This window comes from Manis pentadactyla, chromosome 7 (genome assembly GCF_030020395.1).
Source record: "Manis pentadactyla isolate mManPen7 chromosome 7, mManPen7.hap1, whole genome shotgun sequence".
Lineage (NCBI taxonomy): Eukaryota > Metazoa > Chordata > Mammalia > Pholidota > Manidae > Manis > Manis pentadactyla.
In genome coordinates, this window is record NC_080025.1 from 81,119,846 (window position 1) to 81,145,185 (window position 25,340).

At 39.4% G+C, this 25,340-nt stretch overlaps 1 protein-coding gene across 2 annotated transcripts in view; it reads left to right on the forward strand.

Annotated features, from left to right (window-relative positions):
- The first annotated feature begins 16,254 nt into the window (after positions 1-16,254).
- MIOS (meiosis regulator for oocyte development) overlaps positions 16,255-25,340 on the forward strand; it is a 38,301-nt gene continuing 29,215 nt past the window's right edge. Inside the window, exons 1-3 of one of the 2 annotated variants that reach the window (XM_036894491.2) lie at positions 16,255-17,019; positions 22,520-23,861; positions 24,194-24,292. In XM_036894491.2, the coding sequence (XP_036750386.2) occupies positions 22,568-23,861; positions 24,194-24,292 (1,393 nt within the window). In that variant the 5' untranslated portion in view covers positions 16,255-17,019; positions 22,520-22,567. The remainder of the gene's footprint in view (positions 17,020-22,519; positions 23,862-24,193; positions 24,293-25,340) is intronic. The other variant, XM_036894490.2, reaches the window with a different exon arrangement.

The window sequence follows — 25,340 nt, forward strand, 5'->3', positions numbered from 1 at the left end:
AATAGTTTTCTGACTCTTCCCAGTAGAAGGGCAGGAAATAGCTACTTGAACTGGGCTGCCTTGTTCTGGTTTTGGAAGCTATACAAGTGATCGCTTTCTTCATTGTGGAGCTCTGGTGTATTCTTGGAGATCCACTTTGCTGGGGATCTCTCATCTGAAATTCTCTCAGAGACTGTCAAGGTCTCTTCTCTGGTGGGTGTTGAACACATTCCCCCCTCACACCACCCTGTTCCTCACGGAACAGTGACTCTCAGCTGAGTCACTGTTTTTCGTTATTCTATTCTATTCTATTCTATTTCGTATTTCCCACCAGAAAGCCCTCTTACCAACTGCTCCAGGCTGCCTCCCTTGGCCTTGTGGCCCTGTCTGGTCCACAGGGCATACTCATGCACCGTTTTCCTAACAGACTCTAGGAGAAAAGGTTGTTCCCTTCAGATGTACCTCTCATCTCTCAGCCTTCAGAACTAGCTAGCCTTTGGAGTCTTCCAGCGTCCCTCAGACCACCCTCCACCATGAGTAATGTCTACATTTCTCAACTCCTTGGCACCCTGTGCCCTCCTTGCATCCCTGTTTCAAGTTGTGCAGATCAAGCTCTCCACAGACATAGTACCCTCAGACCTCTTCTAGGGGATTAGAAGCGAGAATCCTGAAAGTCACTATCTCTGAAGAAATCTTTCCCAGACTCTTCAGTTTCAAGCCCCTTGGTTCTTTCAGGAGGTTTGGGTCATCAGGTTACAAAATCTTTTCCACCTCTTTACAGGCAGTAGCATCTCACATTGGAATATGGGAGTATTCATCACCTATTGTTTTGTTCCTGCTTAGTGGGGCATCAGCCAAAACTAAAAATGACAAATCCTATGTTTAGCATCCTGTTACACAAACAGATATGCTGTACTAGTGTGGCTAAATCCTGAAAGAGAAACAAAGGCATGACAACAGTTGAACATGGTAGGAATATCTGAATGTTAAGACATTTCCTTCGATATTGTTATCACAATATTTTAAAATTTTGAGTTGGAAGGGAAGCATTCATGTGTTTGTATAGTCTTTCATCATGCATTCATTGTTTTGATTCAACAAATAATGAGGGAAACGATGATTATAACCTTAGGGAATTAACTGAACTATGAATATATTATAGTATAATTGGTAATAGCATTATTACTAGATGTGTAATTAGATGTATATGTATGTACATGTAAAGAGAGTAAGCATCTGATGAGGTACAGTAGACAAGGTGCCAAGGAGTTGAGAAATGTAGACATTACTTCTAGCTGTGGAAAACTTTAAGGAGGGGATGAGGATGTATCTTGAGAGATGGATAGAATTTAATTTTTCTAAGTCTTAGAGAAGGGCATTCTAGGGAAAAAATGGAACAAAGGAATGTTATAGAAAAAATGCGGTGTAAAAGAAACTGGAAGAGAGGGAGCCAAGATGGTGGCATGAGTAGAGCAGCGGAAATCTCCTCCCAAAACCACATATATCTATGAAAATATAACAAAGACAACTCTTCCTAGAATAAAGACCAGAGGACACAGGACAACATCCAAACCACATCCACACCTGCGAGAACCCAGTGCCTCGCGAAGGGGGTAAGATACAAGCCATGGTCCGGCGGGAGCCGAGCGCCCATTCCCCCAGCTCCCTGCGGGAGAAGAGTAGGCAGAGCGGGAGGGAGACGGAGCCCAGGACTGCTGAACACCCAGCCCCAGCCATCTGGACCAGAGTGCAGACACAGTGCGTGCGCGGGGCCCTGGATACTAGGGAAACAGGGCAGCAAGAACAGTGAGAGGGTACCAGAGGCCTGGCGCCGGAGGACATAAGAAAAGCGAGAGGCCATTTATTTATTTATTTATTTAATGCTGTTTTCTTTTGGTGAAAGCTTTTCGGAAGTCTTAAAGGGATAGGGACCCCAATACTAGGGAAACAGGGCAGCAAGACCGGTGAGCAGATGCCTGAGGCTGGCGAAGGAGAATAACGAAAAACGAGTGGGAATTTTTTTTTTTAATTGAAATTTTTTTTTTTCTTTGGGGGGGTCATTGTTTTGTTTTGGTAGGTGCTTTTTGGAAGTGTTAAAGGGGCAGGGTGGGACACTTAATCCAGAGGTAGGGAATCCGGGAATATCTGGGCACCCTAACCCCTGGGCTGCAGGGAGCAGGGAGGCCCCCTTACAGAGATAAATAGCCTCCCACCCGCTCTCCCTCCAACGCGACTCCACCACTTTGGAGCAGCGGCCCGAGCCAGGCCACGCCCACAGCAACAGCGGAGATAAACTCCATAGCAGCCCGACAGGAAGCAGAAACCCTGTCTGCGCGCAGCTGCGCAGCACAAGCCACTAGAGGTCGCTGTTCTCCCAGGAGAGGAGGGCCACAAACCAACAAGAAGGGAAGTTCTTCCAGCCATCACTCGTCCCAGCTCTGCAAACTATTCCTATCACCATGAAAAGGCAAAGCTACAGGAAGACAAAGATCACAGAGACAACACCAGAGAAGGAGACACACCTAACAAGTCTTCCTGACAAAGAATTCAAAATAAAAATCATACACATGCTGACAGAGATGCAGAGAAATACGCAAGAGATATGGGATGAAGTCCGGAGGGAGATCACAGATGCCAGAAAGGAGATTACAGAAATGAAACAAACTCTGGAAGGGTTTATAAGCAGAATGGATAGGATGCAAGAGGCCATTGATGGAATTGAAACCAGAGAACAGGAACGCATACAAGCTGACATAGAGAGAGATAAAAGGATCTCCAGGAATGAAACAATATTAAGAGAACTGTGTGATCAATCCAAAAGGAAAAATATCCGTATTATAGGGGTCCCAGAAGAAGAAGAGAGAGGAAAAGGGATGGAAAGTATCTTGGAAGAAATAATTGCTGAAAACTTCCCCAAAATTGGGGAGGAAATAATCGAACAGACAACGGAAATACACAGAATCCCCAACACAAAGGATCCAAGGAGGACAACACCAAGACACATAATAATTAAAATGGCAAAGATCAAAGACAAGGAAAGAGTTTAAAAGGCAGCTAGAGAGAAAAAGGTCACCTATAAAGGAAACCCATCAGGCTAACATCAGATTTCTCGACAGAAAACCTACAGGCCAGAAGAGAATGGCATGATATATTTAATGCAATGAAACAGAAGGGCCTTGAACCAATCAATGATACTGTATCCAGCACAACTATCATTCAAATATGATGGTGGGATTAAACAATTCCAAGACAAACAAAAGCTGAGGGAATTTGCTTCTCACAAACCACCTCTACAGGGCATCTTACAGGGACTGCTCTAGAAGGGAGGACTCCTAGAAAGAGCACAGAACAAAACACCCAACATATGAAGAATAGAGGAGGAGGAATAAGAAGGGAGAGAAGAAAAGAATCTCCAGACAGTGTATATAACAGCTCAATAAGCGAGCTAAGTTAGGCAGTAAGATACTAAAGAGGCTAACCTTGAAACTTTGGTAACCATGAATTTAAAGCCTGCAATGGCAATAAGTACATATCTTTCAATAGTCACCCTAAATGTTAATGGAATGAATGCACCAATCAAAAGACACAGAGTAATAGAATGGATAAAAAAGCAAGACCCATCTTTATGCTGCTTACAAGAAACTCACCTCAAACCCAAAGACATGTAGAGACTAAAAGTCAAGGGATGGAAAAACATATTTCAGGCAAAGAACAGCAAGAAGAAAGCAGGGGTTGCAGTACTAATATCAGACAAAATAGACTTCAAAACAAAGAAAGTAACAAGAGATAAAGAAGGTCACTACATAATGATAAAGGGCTCAGTCCAACAAGAGGATATAACCATTCTAAATATATATGCACACAACACAGGAGCACCAGCATATGTGAAACAAATACTAACAGAACTAAAGGGGGAAATAGACTGCAATGCATTCATTCTAGGAGACTTCAACACACCACTCACCCCAAAGGATAGATCCACCTGGCAGAAAATAAGTAAGGACACGGAAGCACTGAACAACACAGTAGAGCAGATGGACCTAACAGACATCTATAGAACTCTACATCCAAAAGCAACAGGATATACATTCTTCTCAAGTGCACATGGAACATTCTCCAGAATAGACCACATACTAGGCCATAAAAAGAGCCTCAGTAAATTCCAAAAGATTGAAATCCTACCAACCAACTTTTCAGACCACAAAGGCATAAAACTAGAAATAAACTGTACAAAGAAAGCAAAAAGGCTCACAAACACATGGAGGCCTAACAACACGCTCCTAAATAATCAATGGATCAATGACCAAATCAAAATGGAGATCCAGCAATATATGGAAACAAATGACAGCAACAACACTAAGCCCCAACTTCTGTGGGACACAGCAAAAGCAGTCTTAAGAGGAAACTATATAGCAATCCAAGCATATTTAAAAAAGGGAGAACAATCTCAAATGAATGGTCTAATGTCACAATTATCGAAATTGGAAAAAGAAGAACAAATGAGGCCTAAGGTCAGCAGAAGGAGGGACATAATAAAGATCAGAGAAGAAATAAATAAAATTGAGAGGAATAAAACAATAGCAAAAATCAATGAAACCAAGAGCTGGTTCTTCGAGAAAATAAACAAAATAGATAAGCCTCTAGCCAGACTTATTAAGAGGAAAAGAAAGTCAACACAAATCAACAGTATCAGAAATGTGAAAGGAAAAATCATGACGGACCCCACAGAAATACAAAGAATTATTAGAGAATACTATGAAAACCTATATGCTAACAAGCTGGGAAACCTAGGAGAAATGGACACCTTCTTAGAAAAATACAACCTTCCAAGGCTGACCCAGAAAGAAACAGAAAATCTAAACAGACCAATTACCAGCAACGAAATTGAAGCAGTAATCAAAAAACTACCAAAGAACAAAACCCCTGGGCCAGATGGATTTACCTCAGAATTTTATCAGACATACAGAGAAGACATAATACCCATTCTCCTTAAGATTTCCAAAAAATAGAGGAGGAGGGCATACTCCCAAACTCATTCTATGAAGCTAACATCACCCTAATACCAAAACCAGGCAAAGAACCCACCAAAAAAGAAAACTACACACCAATATCCCTGATGAAAGTAGATGCAAAAATACTCAACAAAATATTAGCAAACCGAATTCAAAAATACATCAAAAGGATCATACACCATGACCAAGTGGGATTCATCCCAGGGATGCAAGGATGGTACAACATTCGAAAATCCATCAACATCATCCACCACATCAACAAAAAGAAAGACAAAAACCACATGATCATCTCCATAGATGCTGAAAAAGCATTTGACAAAGTTCAACATCCATTCATGACAAAAACTCTCAGCAAAATGGGAATAGAGGGCAAGTACCTCAACAAAATAAAGGCCATCTATGATAAACCCACAGCCAACATTATATTGAACAGCGAGAAGCTGAAAGCATTTCCTCTGAGATCGGGAACTAGACAGGGATGCCCACTCTCCCCACTGTTATTTAACATAGAACTGGAGGTCCTAGCCTCAGCAATCAGACAAAACAAAAAAATACAAGGAATCCAGATTGGTAAAGAAGAAGTTAAACTGTCATTATTTGTAGATGACATGATACTGTACATAAAAAACCCCAAAGACTCCAAACCAAAACTAGTAGAACTGATATCAGAATACAGCAAAGTTGCAGGATACAAAATCAACACACAGAAATCTGTGGCTTTCCTATACACTAACAATGACCCAACAGAAAGAGAAATCAGGAAAACAACTCCATTCACAATTGCATCAAAAAAAATAAAATACCTAGGAATAAACCTAACCAAAGAAATGAAAGACTTATACTCTGAAAACTACAAGTCACTCTTAAGAGAAATTAAAGGGGACACTAACAGATGGAAACTCATCCCATGCTCATGGCTAGGAAGAATTAATATCGTCAAAATGGCCATCCTGCCCAAAGCAATATACAAATTTGATGCAATCCTTATGAAACTACCAGCAACATTCTTCAATGAACTGGAACAAATAATTCAAAAATTCATCTGGAAGCACCAAAGACCCCGAATAGCCAAAGCAACACTGAGAAAGAAGAATAAAGTAGGGGGGATCTCACTCCCCAACTTCAAGATCTACTATAAAGCCATAGTAATGAAGACAATTTGGTACTGGCACAAGAACAGAGCCACAGACCAATGGAACAGACTAGAGAATCCAGATATTAACCCAGACATATATGGTCAATTAATATTTGATAAAGGAGCCATGGACATACAATGGTGAAATGACAGTCTCTTCAACAGATGGTGCTGGCAAAACTGGACAGCTACATGTAGGAGAATGAAACTGGACCATTGTCTAACCCCATATACAAAAGTAAATTCAAAATGGATCAAAGACCTGAATGTAAGTCATGAAACCATTAAACTCTTGGAAGAAAACATAGGCAAAAACCTCTTAGACATAAACATGAGTGACCTCTTCTTGAACATACCTTCCCGGGCAAGGAAAACAACAGGAAAAATGAACAAGTGGAACTATATTAAGCTGAAAAGCTTCTGTACAGCAAAAGACACCATCAAGAGAACAAAAAGGAACCCTACAGTATGGGAGAATATATTTGAAAATGACAGATCCGATAAAGGCTTGACGTCCAGAATATATAAAGAGCTCACACGCCTCAACAAACAAAAAAACAAATAACCCAATTAAAAAATGGGCAGAGGAATTGAACAGACAATTCTCCAAAAAAGAAATACAGATGGCCAACAGACACATGAAAAGATGCTCCACATCGCTAATTATCAGAGAAATGCAAATTAAAACTACAATGAGGTATCACCTCACACCAGTAAGGATGGCTGCCATCCAAAAGACAAACAACAAATGTTGGCGAGGCTGTGGAGAAAGGGGAACCCTCCTACACTGCTGGTGGGAATGTAAATTAGTTCAACCATTGTGGAAAGCAGTATGGAGGTACATCAAAATGCTCAAAACAGACTTACCATTTGACCCAGGAATTGCACTCCTAGGAATTTACCCTTAGAATGCAACAATCAAGTATGAGAAAGACCAATGCACCCCTATGTTTATCGCAGCACTATTTACAATAGTCAAGAATTGGAAGCAACCTAAATGTCCATCGATAGATGAATGGATAAAGAAGAGGTGGTACATATACACAATGGAATACTACTCAGCCATAAGAAGAGGGCAAATCCTACCATTTGCAGCAACATGGATGGAGCAGGAGGGTATTATGCTCAGTGAAACAAGCCAAGCGGAGAAAGAGAAATACCAAATGATTTCACTCATCTGTGGAATATAAGAACAAAGGAAAAACTGAAGGAACAAAACAGCAGCAGAATCACAGAACTCAAGAATGGACTAACAGGTACCAAAGGGAAAGGGACTAGGGAGGATGGGTGTTTAGGGAGGGATAAGGGGGGGGAAGAAGGGGGGTATTAAGATTAGCATGCATGGGGTGGTGGGAGAAAGGGGAGGGCTGTACAACACAGAGAAGGCAAGTAGTGATTCTACAACATTTTGCTATGCTGATGGACAGTGACTGTAAAGGGGTTTATAGGGGAGACCTGGTATAGGGGAGAGCCTAGTAAACATAATATTCATCATGTAAGTGTAGATTAATGATACAAAAAAAAAAGGCAGTTCCTGTGTGGTGACCTCCAATGAGTTCTACACAAGGGTATAAAGGGCATATAAAAGTGTAGGCAAAGGGTCTGTTTGTGTTTATACAGAGGATCAAAGCCTAATTGGGCTACTCCGAAAATGAATTAAGATACGTTATGAAAAAGAACTTCCAGCATCAGCACTCTCTGGAAAACTCATGCCAGAAGATGATCATCAAAAAATCCCAACAAAGATCCATGCACTGCTACAGCTGTAGATGCACTCATCCCACCAGTTCCTGGACTTGCCATGGGAATGAAGAAGGAGATATCTAAGCTGGCCTGTGCATACAGTAAAACAACAAATTTGACTGGATCTATACTGTTGGAACTCAACCAAGAATTAGGAGAAGTGCAAATTGTAGTGCTCCAAAATCTTACAACTACACACTATTTACTGTTAAAAGAACATATGGGATGTGAACAGACCCCAGGAATGGGTTGTTTTAAATTGTCTGATTTCTCTCAGACTGTTCAAGTTCAGTTGGACAATATCCACCATATCATAGATAAGTTTTCACAAATGCCTAAGGTGCCTAACTGGTTTTCTTGGTTTCACTGGAGATGGATGGTAATTACAGGTATGCTTTGGTTATGTTACTATACTCCTATTATGTTAATGTGTGTGCGCAATTAGTAATTTAAAACCTATACATGCTGAAGTTACTCTACAAGAAGATATGTCAAAGAAATAATCAATCTTCCCATGTTTTCTTCCACCTGCTACTTCTATAGCTTTTCTTCTTCCTTCCTAATTACAACCCTTAAATAGAATTCGTGCCTCATATCAAATTTACCAAGTATCATAATTCTTCCAAGTGGTAAAGATACCTCAAGACAAATGCTGGGCATAAATATGCAAAGAAGTAAAAAGCTAACCTTTTCAAACAATAAGGCTTCTCTCTCACTTACCAACTTTACAATTCCCTGTATGGCCCCAGAAGATGACTGGTTAGCCAGAGACGGGTAAGATTCCTCAAGGGAGGAACAACCTAAGACAGGCACCGTCGCAGGGGGGCCATCAGGTGAGAAACTGGGGATCAAAAGAGGTGAGGCTTAGCACCTCACCCCCCCATTCTGAGAGAAATCTTCTGCATACGTGGATGTTTTATTGCCCTTGTCTACCTTGGATTAACACATAGTCTACAGGCACACACCTGATCATCTACATTTGCTCTCTTACAACACTAAACTATGTTTTCTACCTTTATCTTGTATCTACCTACCACTTCAGCATTTTATTAAAAATAATAATAATAAAGAAAGAAATGTGGTATCCACATATAAATCAAGTATAAATATCAATTGAGTATTCATATTTGAACTGACTGTTTATAGTTCATAATGCATGAGCAAAACCGAAAGTTTCTGTGATGACCGCCCTTTTACTGTTCACCATGTAACTTATTCACTATGTAAGAATTTGTTCTCCATGTAAGAACTTGTTCGTTATGCTTCAGAAGATTGGAGACGGATGAAAATTAGTCTTGGGGTGGATTAATGATTGTGCATTGAGCATTGACTCCCCTATACAGAATTTTATTGTTGTTAACAACCATTTGATCAATAAATATGAGAGATGCCCTCACAAAAAAAAAAAAAGTACACACTTCCAATTGTAAAATAAATAAGTAACCAGGATGTAATGTATAGCATAAGGAATATAGTCAAAATATTGTAAGAACTTGGTATGGTGATAGCTGGTACCTAGAATTATCATGTATATAAATGTTGAATCACTGTGTTGTACACCTGAAACTAATGTAATGTAATACTGTGTGTCAACTACCCTTCAATAAAAAATAATTATGTATAAAAAAAAAAAAAAGCCTTGGCTAAGCTGAGAGTGTACTGTTAGGTATAATTTGTAATATATAATTTGTAATATATAATTGTAATATAAAAATAGATTTTTAAACTATTTTTTATTTTTAAAAGTCTTTTGGAAATTTGGGATTGGTAGTGAATAGAGAATATCTACATGTTTTGAAAGGCTTAAAAAAAAAATGAAACTGGAAAAAATTCAGTAGGGCTAGAGCTAGTATGAGTTAAGGGATCAAATGGGAAAACATGTTGGGCCAGAATGGGGACAAGTTCATGTTTTAATAATTTTTAAAAATATTCCAGAAGCTTTTGTGCATGTTATGTGGAGAGGAATATTCACTATTATATACAATTATTTAATCTTTAAATAATTAATATATATTTACCTCATTTATACAAGTAATACATGGAAAAAGTATTAATTTAATAAATTATATTTCTCCAAACTCATAAGCATTGTTGCAAACCGAATCATTCTTTTCAAAGTTAGAATAGCAGATTCTTTTAAATGTTTTTCAAAAGGCAAAATACATTCAACAGTGCAATGATTATAAAACTGACTTAGGAAGAAATTTATTTCCTCATCATTTCTGTCCTGATTCTAATTCTGATTCTCCTTATGCTCTGATTTCTTGCCACTTTCATTTCTTCCTGGGGTTATGATTATACTTAGCTAAAAAAATATCAAGCTTAGTGTCTTACATAAGATCGTATTGGTCCATGAATTTGAACTGAGAATCAAGGCCTTTTGAAGGTTTTATAGTCACACATCGCATACTACACCGAATTACTGACTCAGACCAATTACATATGCTTTGATTTTTCCATGACCTTGGCTTTTCCTCAAAATGACACTGTTCTGAACACATTATCTTCACAGTTGGATCAATGTCTAACTTTTAGTGTTGGTTCTAGGGATCTTTATCTCATTTTACTACCAAGAGAGCCTGCTTTTACAACGGCTTTCAGCTTCATCTGGTTTAGGTAATTCTAAAATTAATTTGATCCATTGAAAATACAAATTTTCTTTCATCTGTGAAGACTCACAGTATTGACATACTAACTCCAGGCAGAGGGGTTTGGATATTGGTCTGTCCCTACATTGGTCCCCACATGAACCAATAAGAAGGCTGCCTGAGATGATTCAGGAACATCAGTCGGGCCACACACAGGAAGTGGTTTAGAGTGAAAAGGCAGGAACAGGGGAACCAGAGGACAGTTGGGAAGTCACTGCCTGGGTGAGCAATAATGAGCAGTAATTAATACCTGAATTAGGGCAATAGCTATGGGAACAGAGGGGTTAGCAGAGTTTAGCCACACTATCTACTTCAAAAGCCCAAATGTGATTTATTCAAAGCCTGTCTGCTGAGGCGAGGAGACAGGCAGTGAGTTAGAGGGCTGTGGTTTCCCTAAGGTTCACAGTGCTGATCTGACAGTCGTTTTGATGTAGTGTTTGGGTGCTCATCTGAAGGGATGAGCCAAGTTTCTAAGTTTGGGCTACTAACAAATCTCCGTAGATTGCTGCTTATAAACAACAAATTTATTTCTCATGGTTCTGGAGGGCTGGAAGTCTGAGAGCAGGGTGCCAGAACCCAACCAGGAAGTCATGGTTGGGTTCTGGTGAGAACCGTTCTCGGTTTTTCAGAGTGCGAAATCTCCCTGCATCCTCACAGGGCAGAAAAGGGTTGAGAGAGCTCTCTGGGATCCTTTGTATAAAAGCACTACTCTCATCCATGAGGACTCCGTAATTATGACCTAGCTACCTCACAAAAGCGCACCCCCACCCCCAATATCATCACATTGGGTGTTAGGTTTTCAACATACCAGTTTTGGGGGAACACAGATCTTCAGCCCATAACACCAACTTACCCACAAACAAGACAGAGACCCTGTGAAGAAGCAGTGAGCAAAGTACATGTTAGTATCACCCATGTTGCAGTTATCATCTTAAATGCCCCATTTAATAAAGCACTTAGCGAGCTGCTTGAACTTATTATTTCTGCCTTAACTCTGGGTACATAGGATTATGATGTGGTAATTATATGATTATTATTATGGAATTTAGCATCCTAATCCTCCCAACTATACTCTTTAAAATAATATTCCTTGCTTTTTTCTCATTAAAAATTTTACATTTTTATTTCAGAAAACATAGAAAAGTACAATGAAGAAAATAATGATCACTTTTAAAGCTACCATAGAGAAATCTGTTAAAATGTTGGCATAATTCCCTCCAGTCTTAAAAAAATAGGGTTAGAATAATTATTTTAAATCTATTGGGTATTATTTTATTCTTATAACAATAAACCGTGTTTCCTACTATGTCTAAATATTTGTCTAAAACAGGGATGAGCAAACTAATCCAGCCTGCCACCTGTGTTTGAAGTTGCCCCGAAACACAGCTGCACCCCTCTGTTTCTGTACTGTCAGTGGCTCTACAGCATAACTGAAAAGTTGTGATAAAGGCAGCAGAACCTGCAAAGCTGCAGATATTTACTATCTAGCCCATTATAAAAAAGTTTGCCAATCTCTGTTTCGAAAGGTCATTTTATGGCACCTGGAATTAGATCAGGAGGCTGATCCATTTAATAGTACTTGGGCTGGTAGTTGGAAGCTGGAGCCAGATTGGTTTTATACCCTTCTACCACTTAAGAGGTATCTTGGGCAATATATTTAACCTCTCCATGCCTCAGTTTTCTTCCCAGTAAAATGGGAAGAATAACTTCATCCTCACACCACTGTGATGAAGATGTGGTAGAATGCACGGTACACCTCCTATATATCCCTTTATAGTAATGAATGACTTATTTCTTCAGCTGCCGGGAATGTTGCCAGCTCATGATCCTCAGCTGTCAGCCTTCTTTTTGGACAGCCTTGCTGGAGAAAACTGCCTCACTCAAAGTCATGCTTCTTTTAAGAGGCAGCTCACATCAGTGATGCATCCATGTCAGTGGATAGTATAAAGACTTGGGTCCCTTGTCCCAACTCAAAATGCTCTGAAGGGCCAGTCTAGTTCCAGAGTTTTCCATGGATTGATTGAGGCTTTTGTTGGTATTGAATCACAGCTCAGCTTCTCCTTTTGCCCAATCCTGCATCTGCCTCCTCCTTTCCACAGGTGCTGATCCCAAGAACATTTCCTAATAGGTATCTTACATCCTAGTCTCCATCTCCTAATATGGTTCCCAGGGCACCAAGCTGAGACCGAGTATTAAATGAGCCAGTGTTGTCAAGTATCTGGTACATTGTACATGCTATATAATTGTTTGTTTTCAAACCAATAAATAATCCAGTGGGAGAAAGTAGAATGGAAATACAAGTTCAAGGATCAAAAATAGAATAATACAAAATTTCCTACAATTAAAGAATAGCTTATTCACATACTTACCTTTCAATGAATGAGAACAAAAAACTCTCACTAAGGTATTTAAATTTCATTGGATACTTTTGAAGTGTCATGCAACAGTTTTATTTATAATTTAAGAACTAAAAATGTTTAAAAATTAGAATCATATCCTTGGCAATTATGTGAAGTTATTATGAGAATTTTAGCTATGGTCCTTAAAATGTAAGAATAAGTGCATTGATTTACAAAATTGACTTAGGTGCATGCTTAAATTGTTTGAAGACCACTCTTTTAAGATATCTCAGATCTTTTAATCTTCAACCTTTGTAAAAAGATTACCTAAGACATACCATATGTTTACAGAACCTTAATTTCTGCTTGATGCCTAAGAGGAAAACTTGCTTTTGGGTACAGACTGATTTTGTGCATGTGGAAAAAGGGGTATTGAGATTAGCCATTCCCAGACTCCACCGAATGCTCTAAGAAAAAGGAAATGAGCAGTTCTTCAACTGCTGCCCTTTAATAGTTCAAACCACAACATAAAAAAAAAAATCTTATCCTGAATCACTATAAATGAAAGAGCTTAAAAAGAACATTATCCTATTAGGGTCACAAAAGTTTAAATTAAAAATGCAACAAAACAAAAACCTGTTAGACTGAATTATAACAACTCTGGCATCCATTACAAAAATGTGTTCGATAAAAACAGATGGTGTGACCTGAGACCACTCTGCTAAATTCTCTGATACAGTTTAATATTCCAACTGATACAATGTACTCTCATACTCAGAAAATAATTTTGAATACATATTAAGCAGCAGGCACTATAGAAAACCCAAATTTCTGTGCTAAAATTTTACTACCCACATGGGAAATTCTATCTGTCCTTTCCAGGACCATCAGGAAGGAAGAAGAGGATTCTCTTTAAAGAGACATGATCCAGCTTGTACTCACAAGCAACACAGCTTAGTGGAGGAGGGGAATGAATTTCCAAGTAGAATGAGAAAAGTACCACTTATTCCTCTAGGGACTTTAGTGTGCAAGGAACTGAGAGCAGCATGCGAATATACTTTCACAGAAGCTTAGATGGAAAAAGAAGGAGTGAGAAACACTAGTTGGAGGGGAGTGTATAGTAGAGAAAATAATTGTTTTAGGATTTCTTCAACATATGTTTACTTAGCTCGTGCTCTGTGCTATGCACTTCTAGGTTCTGGAGATTAAACAGAGACTAAAGCAGACAGAGCCCCTGTGTATTATTTAGGGAATAGGCTAAGAAGCTATAACAAACAAGTCCAAAGAAGCAATAATTTGAAAAAGAACACAGTTCATTTTCTCCCATGTAATGGTCTGTGGTTGACCCAATGGAGGAGATACCTCAGTTCCCCAAATTAGGCTAGGATTTAGACTAATGGGGCAGTTTTGCTTTCCTCAGTACCTGGCTTCCATTTCTAATCCATGTTTCTTTTGCCATTTTCCAGACAGCAGAAGAGGAAGTGGCAAGCAGCTTCTGTTTTAAGGGACGCACCTCCTGTAAAGGTACAATAGAATGAAAACTGGAGATATGGAGCATCTAGAAGGGGAAGACAGTGACAGGCAAGTAAAGAGTATTTGTGGTGGAGTGGTGGGCATGAAAGCCTAAGTAGAGCATCTTCAGGGGAAGACAGGATGTAGGATTAGAGAGAATGAGTATTGTCCTGTCCTTTGAGGATAAAAATGGGAGTGACTTGAACATACGCTGAAGGTAAAGAACCAGTAAAAACGTAGTGGTTGTAAACACGTGGATAAGGAGAAAATTAATGGTGCAAAGTCTCAGAACAGGAGAAATACTTGGATCTCCTCCTCCTCTATGTAGCTGGAACAAGGTAAGAATGAGAGTGAATGAAGATACTGGGGGAAGGAGAGAAAATAGTAGGAGGCTGTGGAAATTCCTACCTAATGGTTTAAATTTTCTTTCTGAAGTAGGAAGCAGAGTCATATCCTGAGCATGAGAGGATACATTTGCCTCAGCTATGATAGGAGTAAAGAGATCTGTACTGATCTGAGTCTGTGGGGGGTGGGGGTGGGGTGGGGATTTGGAGCCCTGGGGCCCAGGCCAAAATCACTGAAGACTGACAAGATAGTGTTTGAAGTGGCAAATCCTCAGCAGGACATCACTTCCTCCACCTCCATTTCTCCGGCCGGCCGTAGGAGTGAAAAGGAGCCTCAGAACCCACAAGCAATACTGTCCCCAAACATCCTCTTACCAAAATTATCTGCCTTGAAAATCATCATTTCCTAAGGCATTACCAGTCTTATTTTGTTGTTTATAAGATCACTACAAGCCCAAGACCACCCACTTTTAAGCATGAACAAAGATAGCCAGACATATGAAGACAGCCTCTGTGTCAGATTCGTAGTACCTGGGGCAGCACCATTTGGTCAATTACAGGAGCCAGACACCTAGAGTCCTTTTTCCCTCCCTCACTTAGTAAATTGTAAACTCCCGCCATTCCACCTTCTAAATAATCCCCAGGCCTTACACTTCTCTCCATCCCCACTCTCTGTACCACTGGTAGTTTGGATTACTGTCGTGTCACTTGGATACTTAACTTTCCTTCCCCTTTTTCCTTAGAAAAACTTGTCACATCACTAGCCTGATTAAACACTGTCAGTGACTCCACTATTGGCTTTATGAAAAAGTCCATTCAAACTCACCGACCTGGTTTCTAAATGCCTTTCTGTCAGAGCATCTTAATCTCTCCCCACTTCCTCTGCTCACGCATCATACTAACTGCCTCTTCCTTGTTTTGTATGTCCTTCCCCGTGACCTTGCTCTTGTTCTGCTCTAGAAGGCTTTTCTCTTCCATCCCCCTCTTCCCTGTCCCTTTCCTGGCTAATCCCATATTCATCCTTCCTGTGGCAACCCAGGGTCCTTAAAGACGTGTTACTGGCCTCCCGGCGCCAACGGGGTGCCTCTTCTTGTAGACCCCCATATTAGCTTTCACCAGGAACTGCTCTAATTGCGTGTTTCCTGCCTGGACGGGTCTCTTTTTGTTCCTTCCGGTGTCCCCAGCATTCCAGCAGGGTGCTAGGTACACAGTAGGCACGCGAGACGTGAGTCAATGAGGGAATAAATCATGAACCAAATACCCTGGATTTGCTACTACATCAGTGGCCTGTAATAAATTTTTAACGAAAACATAAACTGATCAAAGGGGCTAAAGTGTGTGAAGCGCATGAAAGCGATAACGCGGCTCTGAACAGCCATGTAGGTCCCCGCGCGGGGATGTGGCCGGGGACCCCAGGGGACCCCAGGGGACCCCCGCGATTTGCCCCTTGCACCGGGGCGGAAGGCGGGGCCTCCTGGGCGACGGCCCCGCCCCGGGGCGGTGCGACTCCCGGGCAGCGAGGGGCGGGGCTCGCGGGCGGGAACTCCCCTCAGGAGGCCCGTGCGTCCGCGCGGCCGGGAGGTGCGGTGTCGGGGTGGTGAGTCCCGGGCCGGGAGGCCGGGGTACTGGCCGCCGCCATCTTGCCCGTGTGCGGACCCCGCGGCGGGAGGGGCGGCGAGCGGGCCGGAAGCGGCTGTGCAGTGGCAGTGCTGCCTCCTCAGGTCGGTGAGTGCGGCTCGGGCCGCGTGTCCGCTCTCCCGACGGGGAGGCCCGGGTTGAGGGCGCCGGGGCCGCCGCGAGGGGCCTGGGAAAGCCCAGTTGAAAAGCCAGGGCCGCGGGCGACCCGGGAGCCTCCTCGGAGCCGAGGCCCGTGGCGTCGCGATCCGCGCAGCGGGATGAGCGCGACGGCCGGCCAGGCCTCAGAGGGACCTGAGGCGCGAGGGACCTTCTCCCGGGCCCTGGGTCCGCGCCGCAGCCTGCACCGCGGCGCGTTCGTGCGGAAAGGCGCCCTGGCCTGGAAGACAGGCTCAGCCAGGTGGCTGGAGCGTGGGAGTCGCCCTCAGATCCCTGATTGACCCGGAATAGCAACAAGCCGTGCCAGTTGTGCTGTTAAATACTTCTTCAAGGGCCTGTCACCGGGTTAGCTGTGTTCTGTGCAACATACCAGTAATGAAAATGCGTAAGAGGATGGAATAAAACGTCTCACATAAACCAAGAACCGTGCTAAATTGCTTAACAAATGACTGCAGGCCTTTCGTATAACCATATTTTAAGAGAAGTGTGGATACACATTGCATCTCCTGGAAGGTGGTGATGGCAATTCTTGAAACTGTTACTTATAGTAAGAAAAGTAGAAGACAATACCAACAATAGGATATTAATGAGTGATTGGATTCCTTGTACACTTAATATTATAGGTATTCACTGTCCAGTAGCCACACGAGATTGAGATGTGCTGTAAATGTAAAATACACATTGAATTTCCAAGACTGGGTCCCTAAAAATTTAAAATAAAAATTCTCTTTAAAAATTTTTACACTGATTCTATGCTGAAAAGGATAAATTTTTTTACTATGTTGGGTTAAATAAAATATACTGTTAAATTTAATTTCATCTATTCTTTTTTACTATTTCAATGTGGCTACTAGATCATATGGCTCAAACTATGTTTCTCTTGGAAAGTGCTGTTACACATGTTCTGGTGAGAAACAGAATCAATATGGCTTTCCTTTGCTCAGAAACCTTTTATGGGAAGTGAGCACTTGTTAAGCTTGAAGGTCAGGATCTAAATACAAGCTGTAATTATTGCAAATGCCTCCTCTAAGTCTTCAGTGTCACCAACACTTGAAAACATTAGCTTCCAAGGCTGTTTGAAGGAATTGTAGTGATACTAATATGTGCAATGTGAAGCACTCATTTAATTTGATTGTTTCAACTTTGTGAGGGAAATAGGATAGACTCTATCCCATTTTATAGTCTTGGTATATTAAGGAACTTGTTAGGGTCTGGCTAGTGAGTGACTGGAGGTCTTCCAACTTCAGGTTCAGTTTTCCTTGCTCCTCACCATATTCCTAATCTTCTGTGTTCATGAGCCAGGATCCATCTATACTGTGTGTTGAATTATAAAGAAACATATTTCTTAAAAGGGTACTTAACGATATAAATCTCTGTTCAGGACCAGCTTTCTGGTATGCAACCTGTGCAGTTACACACAAGGGCCATCATTTAGAAGAGCTAGCAATTGGTCTAATGCTGTGCTATCAGTGTCTTGAAATTCTTAATGACTTTTTTTTTAACAGGAGGCCCTTATTTTCATTTTGCACTGGACTCTGCAAATTAGGTAGCTGATCCTTTCTCTCTGCAATAATACGGGATGGGAGTTGGGAGATGGTTTTACCACTGAAACATCTGGTCTTCACTTTACTCTTATGTGAAATGAGAACAGTTTGCTAGTCTCTCAAGTTCTGTGATTATGTATGAGTTACTGTAATACATACAGATTTTATGGATGGTAATAAAAATTTTACATGCATAATTTCAGAAAAAATGTTGATTCATTGAGAGTCATGCAATCAGTTTTTTAAATTACTTTCTATATGTGTTTTTAAAGATATTTTTCCATGTGGCACCAACGTTTTCTTACCATAGGTCATTTTATATAAAGAGTATGATTGTGTGATGGAAGCCTAGAAAAAAGTGTGCCCCTTTAAGCATTTATCTTTTAGTGTGATAGGAAGATGGGTCAGATCTCAGGACACCCATCCAATTAAGAAATTTCCTCTGTGAGGGCATGAATATGAACCCGTATTTGGCAGAATCTGTTCCCTTTTTTTGTTGTCTTAGCTACTTCCTACTGTAGGTGGTGCCTCTCTTCACTCTTACATTTTAAATTCTCTTTAAGATTGGATGTAACTACACTGAAGTCTAGGCTTTACTAGAACAGTATATTAGTCATCTTGGGCTGCCATAACAAAATGCCATTGACTAGTGACTTAAACAACAAATGTATTTTCTCATTTCTGGAAGCTGGAAGTCAGATCAGGGTGGTATGGTCCTGTTCTGGTGAGAACCCTCTTACTGGCTTGTAGACAGCTGCCTTCTTGCTGTGTTCTCACAGGTAGTGAAAGAGCTCTAGTGTCTCTTACTCTTCTTATAAAGGCATCAGTTCTATCAGAACAGAACCCCAACCATATGACCTCATTTAACCTTCATCACCTCCTTAAAGGCTCTGTCTCCAATACAGTCATGTGGGGAATTCGGGGTATAGTATCTGAATTGTAAGGGTACACAATTTAGTTCATAGCAACCAGGGACTGTATCTGTCCCTGTGTACTACTGAATTACCAGCATTTAGAACAGTGTTTAGAATGTAGAAGATGCTTAGTAAATGAAAGACAGTGTATTCGAGTGATCCTCTCCTGGAATGGCTCACTGTGGGCTGTTGCGCGTCATTGGAACCAGTTACAGTTATGACAGTGGGCACGTTGCTTTTGGCTGGGGCCAACCTCTACTAAGAACGGTAATGGGTAAAAGCATGAGGAAACTGGTAAAACAGAAATAGCAGTTGTGAGAAGTGTCAGAGGGAGCACTTAATAAATACATCATTTGACAAATAATTATTAAATATCAGTAAAGTGTGTAGCCACTTTGGTGCCACATGGAAATGAAGAGCAAAATGGAGTTTTGTTTATGGAGTTCATAATCTAGTAGAAACAGTGATTTAAATGGAAGGAACACTGTTCAGTGAGAGTATATATCTCAGTAACCCGATGTAGACTGTGAAGGGGATAAAGCATGATTGATTCAAGGTTGAGCAGGTGTTAACTTGGCTATGAAAGGAGGGGAGAACACTCCAGACAGAAGGAACAGCCTTTGCAAAGGTGTGATAGCAGCTTGCAGAGAGGTTACATTGTAGCAACTGAAAAGGACCATGTAGCTAGAACAGAGATAGCAAGGAATACCTTGAGGTGGGAGCAGTAGATAGAGGCCAAAGAATTTAGGGTCTTGTAAGTGACGTTGAAGATTTGGAACACTACACTAAGAGCAATTGGAGACCATTATAGGGTTTCAACTAGGGGTTGTATAACCTAGTTAAGTTTGTATTTTTGAAAGGATCATTGTAATATTGTAAGGATGAATTTCATAAACACCAGGGTGGAAAGATGAATAAAGGAATTGCTAAACCAGTACCACAGGCCAGACATGTTGTATACTTAATTTCTTATGGAGTCTGTCTGCAGAGCTGTGAGACTAGGCAGCCTGAGTGATGACAGTAAATAATTACATTGATCTAGGGTTGGGGACTGCAAATCCAAAATTGCAACGAAATGAAAAAATTGAGGGTGCTAATAAGAATAATTGAAATGATTGATCTTGGGTTCTGGAACTCTAAAGGGAGGAAATAAGCCAGTATAAAAATTCTTAGAGGTTTCAACACCCAAAAGATAAGTAATCCGATTAAAAAATGGGCAGAGGATCTGAAAAGACACTTCAACAAAGAAGAAATTCAGATGGCCAACAGGCACATGAAGAGATGCTCCACATTGCTAATTATCAGGGAAATGAAAATTAGAACCACAGTGAGATATCACCTCACACCAGTGAGGATGGCCAATATCCAAAAGACAAGAAACATCAAATGCTGGCAAGGATGCGGAGAAAGGTGAACACTCCTACACTGTTGGTGGAAATGTAAATTAGTTCTGCCATTGTGGAAAGCAATATGAAGGTTCCTCAAAAAACTAAAGATAGAAATACCATTTGACCCAGGAATTCCACTCCTAGGAATTTACCCAAAGAAAACGATTTCATATTCAAAAACACATATTTGCCCTTATGTTAATTGCTGCACTATTTACAATAGCCAAGTCATAGAAGTAACGTAAGTGTCCATCAATAGATGAATGGATAAAGATGTAGTACATATGCACAATGGAATATTATTCAGCCATAGAAGAAAATAAATCCTACCATTTGCAACAAGATGGATGAAGCTAGAGGGTATTATGTTCACTGAAATAAGCCAGGTGGAGAAAGACAAGTACCAAATGACTTCACTCGTTTGTGGAGTATAACAACAAAGCAAAACTGAAGAAACAAAACAGCAGCAGACTCGCAGACTCCAGGAAGGGACTAGTAGTTACCAAAGGGAAGGGGTTGGGGAGGATAGGTGGGGAGGGAGGGGAAGAGGATTAAGAGGCATTATAATTAGCACTCACAATATAGATAGGTCATGGGGAAGGCAGTATAGTATGGAGAAGAAAAGTAATGACTCTGTAGAATCTTACTATGCTGATGGTCAGTGATTGCAGGGGGCTGGGGGGGACTTGATTAATAACGGGTGAATGTTGAAACCACAGTGTTGCTCATGTGAAACGTTCATAAGATTGTTTATCAATGATACTTTCATTAAAAAAAAAGATTAGAGGTTTTTCCCAGTCATCTAAATTTTATGAGTCTATTGACTGATTGCTCATTTTTAATCTAGTCTATAACTTCTAGCCAGACTGGGTTAGAAACATTTACATTTTTGTGTGTAGCTTTTATTATTAAAATATCATTTTTAACTTGGCTATTTTTGGTTTGTGCTTAAACCAAATATAAACCAAAAGATAAAAATATTTATCTTTTGAAAAATCCCATATCAATACTTCCAAAGTTTATAGAATTGAAAACTGAAAGAGTTTGTAATGATTGCTTAATTCTGTTTCCCAAAGTGTGTGTGTATGACTGGTCCTAAACAGGATGATTTTAGGTGAAGTACAGTCAAGCATTTTTAATAATTATATATTTATTTTCATATGTATTTATATATTTTTAATATATGTATTTTTAATATATAACATTTTAAAGTTATATATTAATTTTTTAATACATATGTATGTTAGAAAAAGTCTATTTAGCATATCATACCCATGATTCATGGACCTTGTGATGATGTCAAAATTGATTTTTAGACTTTAAAAATTAGTCAGTTTAAAGAAAACTTTTAAATAGCACAGGTGGTAAATGAATGGCTGAAGTTTGGGAAGTACTAATCTCAACCCACTGTTATGTTACATAGATGAGAAAGCAAAACAACCCCCAAACACAAAGACCTTTGCAAGGCATGTAGCTAATACACATCAGAGCTATATATAGAACTCAACTCTATACATTTCATTGTTTATTCTGTCATGTAGGGCTACTTCTTACTGTTGAAAGTTGAGGAGGAGACCTCTGTCTTACTAATGGCATTGTACTTTAAATCTGCAGTGTCCCTAATGGTAATAACCACATGTGTCTATTTATATTACAATTTTTTTAAAATTAAAAATAAAATTTGCACTGGTCACAGTTCTAGCACCCAGTGGCCACATGTCTAGTAGATCCCATATTATAGTACAGATACAGAACATTTCTATTAGAGAAGGTTCGTTTGGATAGTGCTGTTTTAAAACATTGCTTAGCAACATGAAGTTACACCCCCTTCAAAGGGATGATACTTATTAATTTGCTTACTACAACAAAGTTATTTTAACCCTGAGGTTACTTGAAGATACTAGCAACTGTGCAATTAGGATAGTTGATCATGGGAAATAAAGCCAGAATGGAATTCTCAGATTCCTACCAGCTCATTTTACTGGAGGAAGTTCTTCTTTTTAACTTTTTGTCAATAGATATTGTCTTGAATTCATAGCAGAGAGCAGAAATATAAATATATTAAAAAGCAGAGTACCTGTATAGAGAATTTCCTGACTTTCTGAATAGTTTATTCAGCTTAGAATTGTATTTTGTTAACATTTTAAAACTTTCTGTTTTTAAACAGATTTTCAGTGAATGGATCTGACTGGACTCTTTGAGCACATCAATAAACATGAGTGGGACCAAACCCGATATATTGTGGGCACCACACCAGGTTGATAGATTTGTCGTATGTGACTCAGAACTGAGCCTTTATCATGTGGAATCTACTGTGAATTCAGAACTCAAAGCTGGATCTTTACGTTTATCTGAAGACTCTGCAGCTACATTACTATCAATAAATTCAGATACACCCTACATGAAATGTGTTGCCTGGTATCTCAATTATGATCCTGAATGTCTCCTAGCAGTTGGACAAGCAAATGGTCGTGTGGTTCTTACAAGTCTTGGTCAAGATCATAACTCAAAGTTCAAAGATTTGATAGGAAAAGAATTTGTTCCAAAACATGCACGACAGTGCAATACTCTTGCATGGAATCCATTGGATAGTAACTGGCTTGCTGCTGGTCTAGATAAACATAGAGCTGATTTTTCAGTACTGATATGGGATATCTGTAGCAAATATACTCCTGATATAGTTCCCATGGAGAAAGTCAGACTTTCAGCAGGTGAAACTGAAACAACATTATTAGTCACAAAACCACTTTATGAATTAGGACAGAATGATGCTTGTCTCTCTCTTTGTTGGCTTCCACGAGACCAGAAACTTCTGCTTGCTGGTATGCATCGTAACCTAGCCATATTTGATCTTCGGAATACAAGCCAAAAGATGTTTGTTAATACAAAAGCTGTTCAGGGGGTGACAGTAGACCCATACTTCCATGATCGTGTTGCTTCCTTCTATGAAGGTCAGGTTGCAATATGGGATCTTAGGAAATTTGAGAAGCCTGTTTTGACTTTGACTGAGCAACCAAAACCCTTAACAAAAGTAGCATGGTGTCCAACCAGGACTGGTCTGCTTGCCACTTTAACAAGGGATAGTAATATTATTAGATTATATGATATGCAGCACACGCCCACTCCCATTGGGGATGAAACTGAACCCACAATAATTGAAAGAAGTGTGCAACCTTGTGACAATTACATTGCTTCCTTTGCTTGGCATCCAACAAGTCAAAATCGAATGATAGTTGTAACTCCCAACCGAACAATGTCTGACTTCACGGTTTTTGAAAGGATATCTCTTGCCTGGAGCCCAATTACATCTTTAATGTGGGCTTGTGGTCGTCATTTGTATGAATGTGCAGAAGAAGAAAGTGATAATTCTTTAGAAAAGGATATAGCGACAAAGATGCGCCTTCGGGCTTTATCAAGATACGGACTTGATACAGAACAGGTGTGGAGAAACCATATTTTAGCTGGAAATGAAGATCCACAGCTCAAGTCACTCTGGTATACTCTGCACTATATCCTTTGTGTTGTGAATTTTGTGAGGTGAATCAGGTAGAAATGTTCTTGAGGTTTACTGAGAGGTCAGTCTGTAAATACAATGCCAAATGTTTTATATGTAAATACAAGTTACATACTAAAATTACAAAGTAAAATTGTTTAAAGCTGTTTAACTTGAAATATTGCTTTGCAGCATGCATAGGAGAAAGAACCTTGTACCTCTACAGTAGAGTAGAACCACTTACTTCCACTGTGATGCCTATTATGAATTGGCTGTAAATCAAAACAAATTTAGCTTTGAAATATTTTATTATGCATCATCACTAGTATTTCCTATGCATTTAAATACTTATGAAGCAGTATACAGAAGATATGGATCAGAAATCTCCAGGCAACAAAGGATCATTGGTTTATGCAGGAATTAAATCAATTGTAAAATCATCTTTGGGTAAGAAAATTCAGTTTTATATTCTGCAAAATGTTTATAATTTTTGTGCTTTTACTGTTTCCCCATCATTTAGTTATTTCAGGAGAGTGTACGTATTTTTTTTTTTTTTGGTTTCTGATATTTTAATGAATGGTTGAGTTAAGTAACAAAATTGTTTTTATATGAAAATCCTTTTTAGAGGGAGTCTTGTTTCTTTGAAATGAAATTGGCTTTTCTAAATCCATTCATTTAATGTGATGATTTAATTTTTTTGAAGACTCACTTTGAGAGGTATTATGTTAGATGATTTAGAGGATCCTGATTGTTAGTTGGGATTTTACTGTATTTTGCTTTTATAAAAACTAAGTAAAACGATTTCTAATTGAAGAAGAGCCCTTTTTATTTTACTACACAACATTTTCACTTAGCTGTCTGTTGGCATGGTCAGTGTAACTATGACTTGAAGTATGCCTTACCTGAAATAGTCCTTAATGAGTAAATGAATGTATGAATGAATGTAAGATTGAAATTGATAAACCATTTAAAAATTAAATATGGATGACAAAAAAGCCAAACTTACTTTCTCACTGATTCTTTAAACAGTTGTTCTTATTAATTTTATTGGAATTAAATTGTGGGTTTATTATAATCATCTCCCCAGCCTAACATTTGACAGTCTAATTTTTGATTGCAATCAAATTTGGGTCCAGGTCAAGCTGCTAGAAAAGTAGTTCACATTATCTAGTCAAAGAGTGATGGTAGAAGTAAAGTACTTCTATTTCCTAATACTGGTTTTAAATAAGATTTTCATAAATACTATATAAAAAATAGAAAGTAGAATGCTACTTTTTAAAAAAAGTAAGTTAAGCATTTCAATTAAACTTACAATTTTTTTTAAAGGACTTTCAGATTACTTTGGTCCACATTGCTGAAGATGCACTAGACTACTTACCTGATCTTTTTCATTTTGGTGTTCTCTTATTAGCTCTCCACCAAAAAAGTAACTTCTAATATAAACAATAAAATGAATGAGATCAATTAAAAATTTCCATTTTTATTAATACAGGTT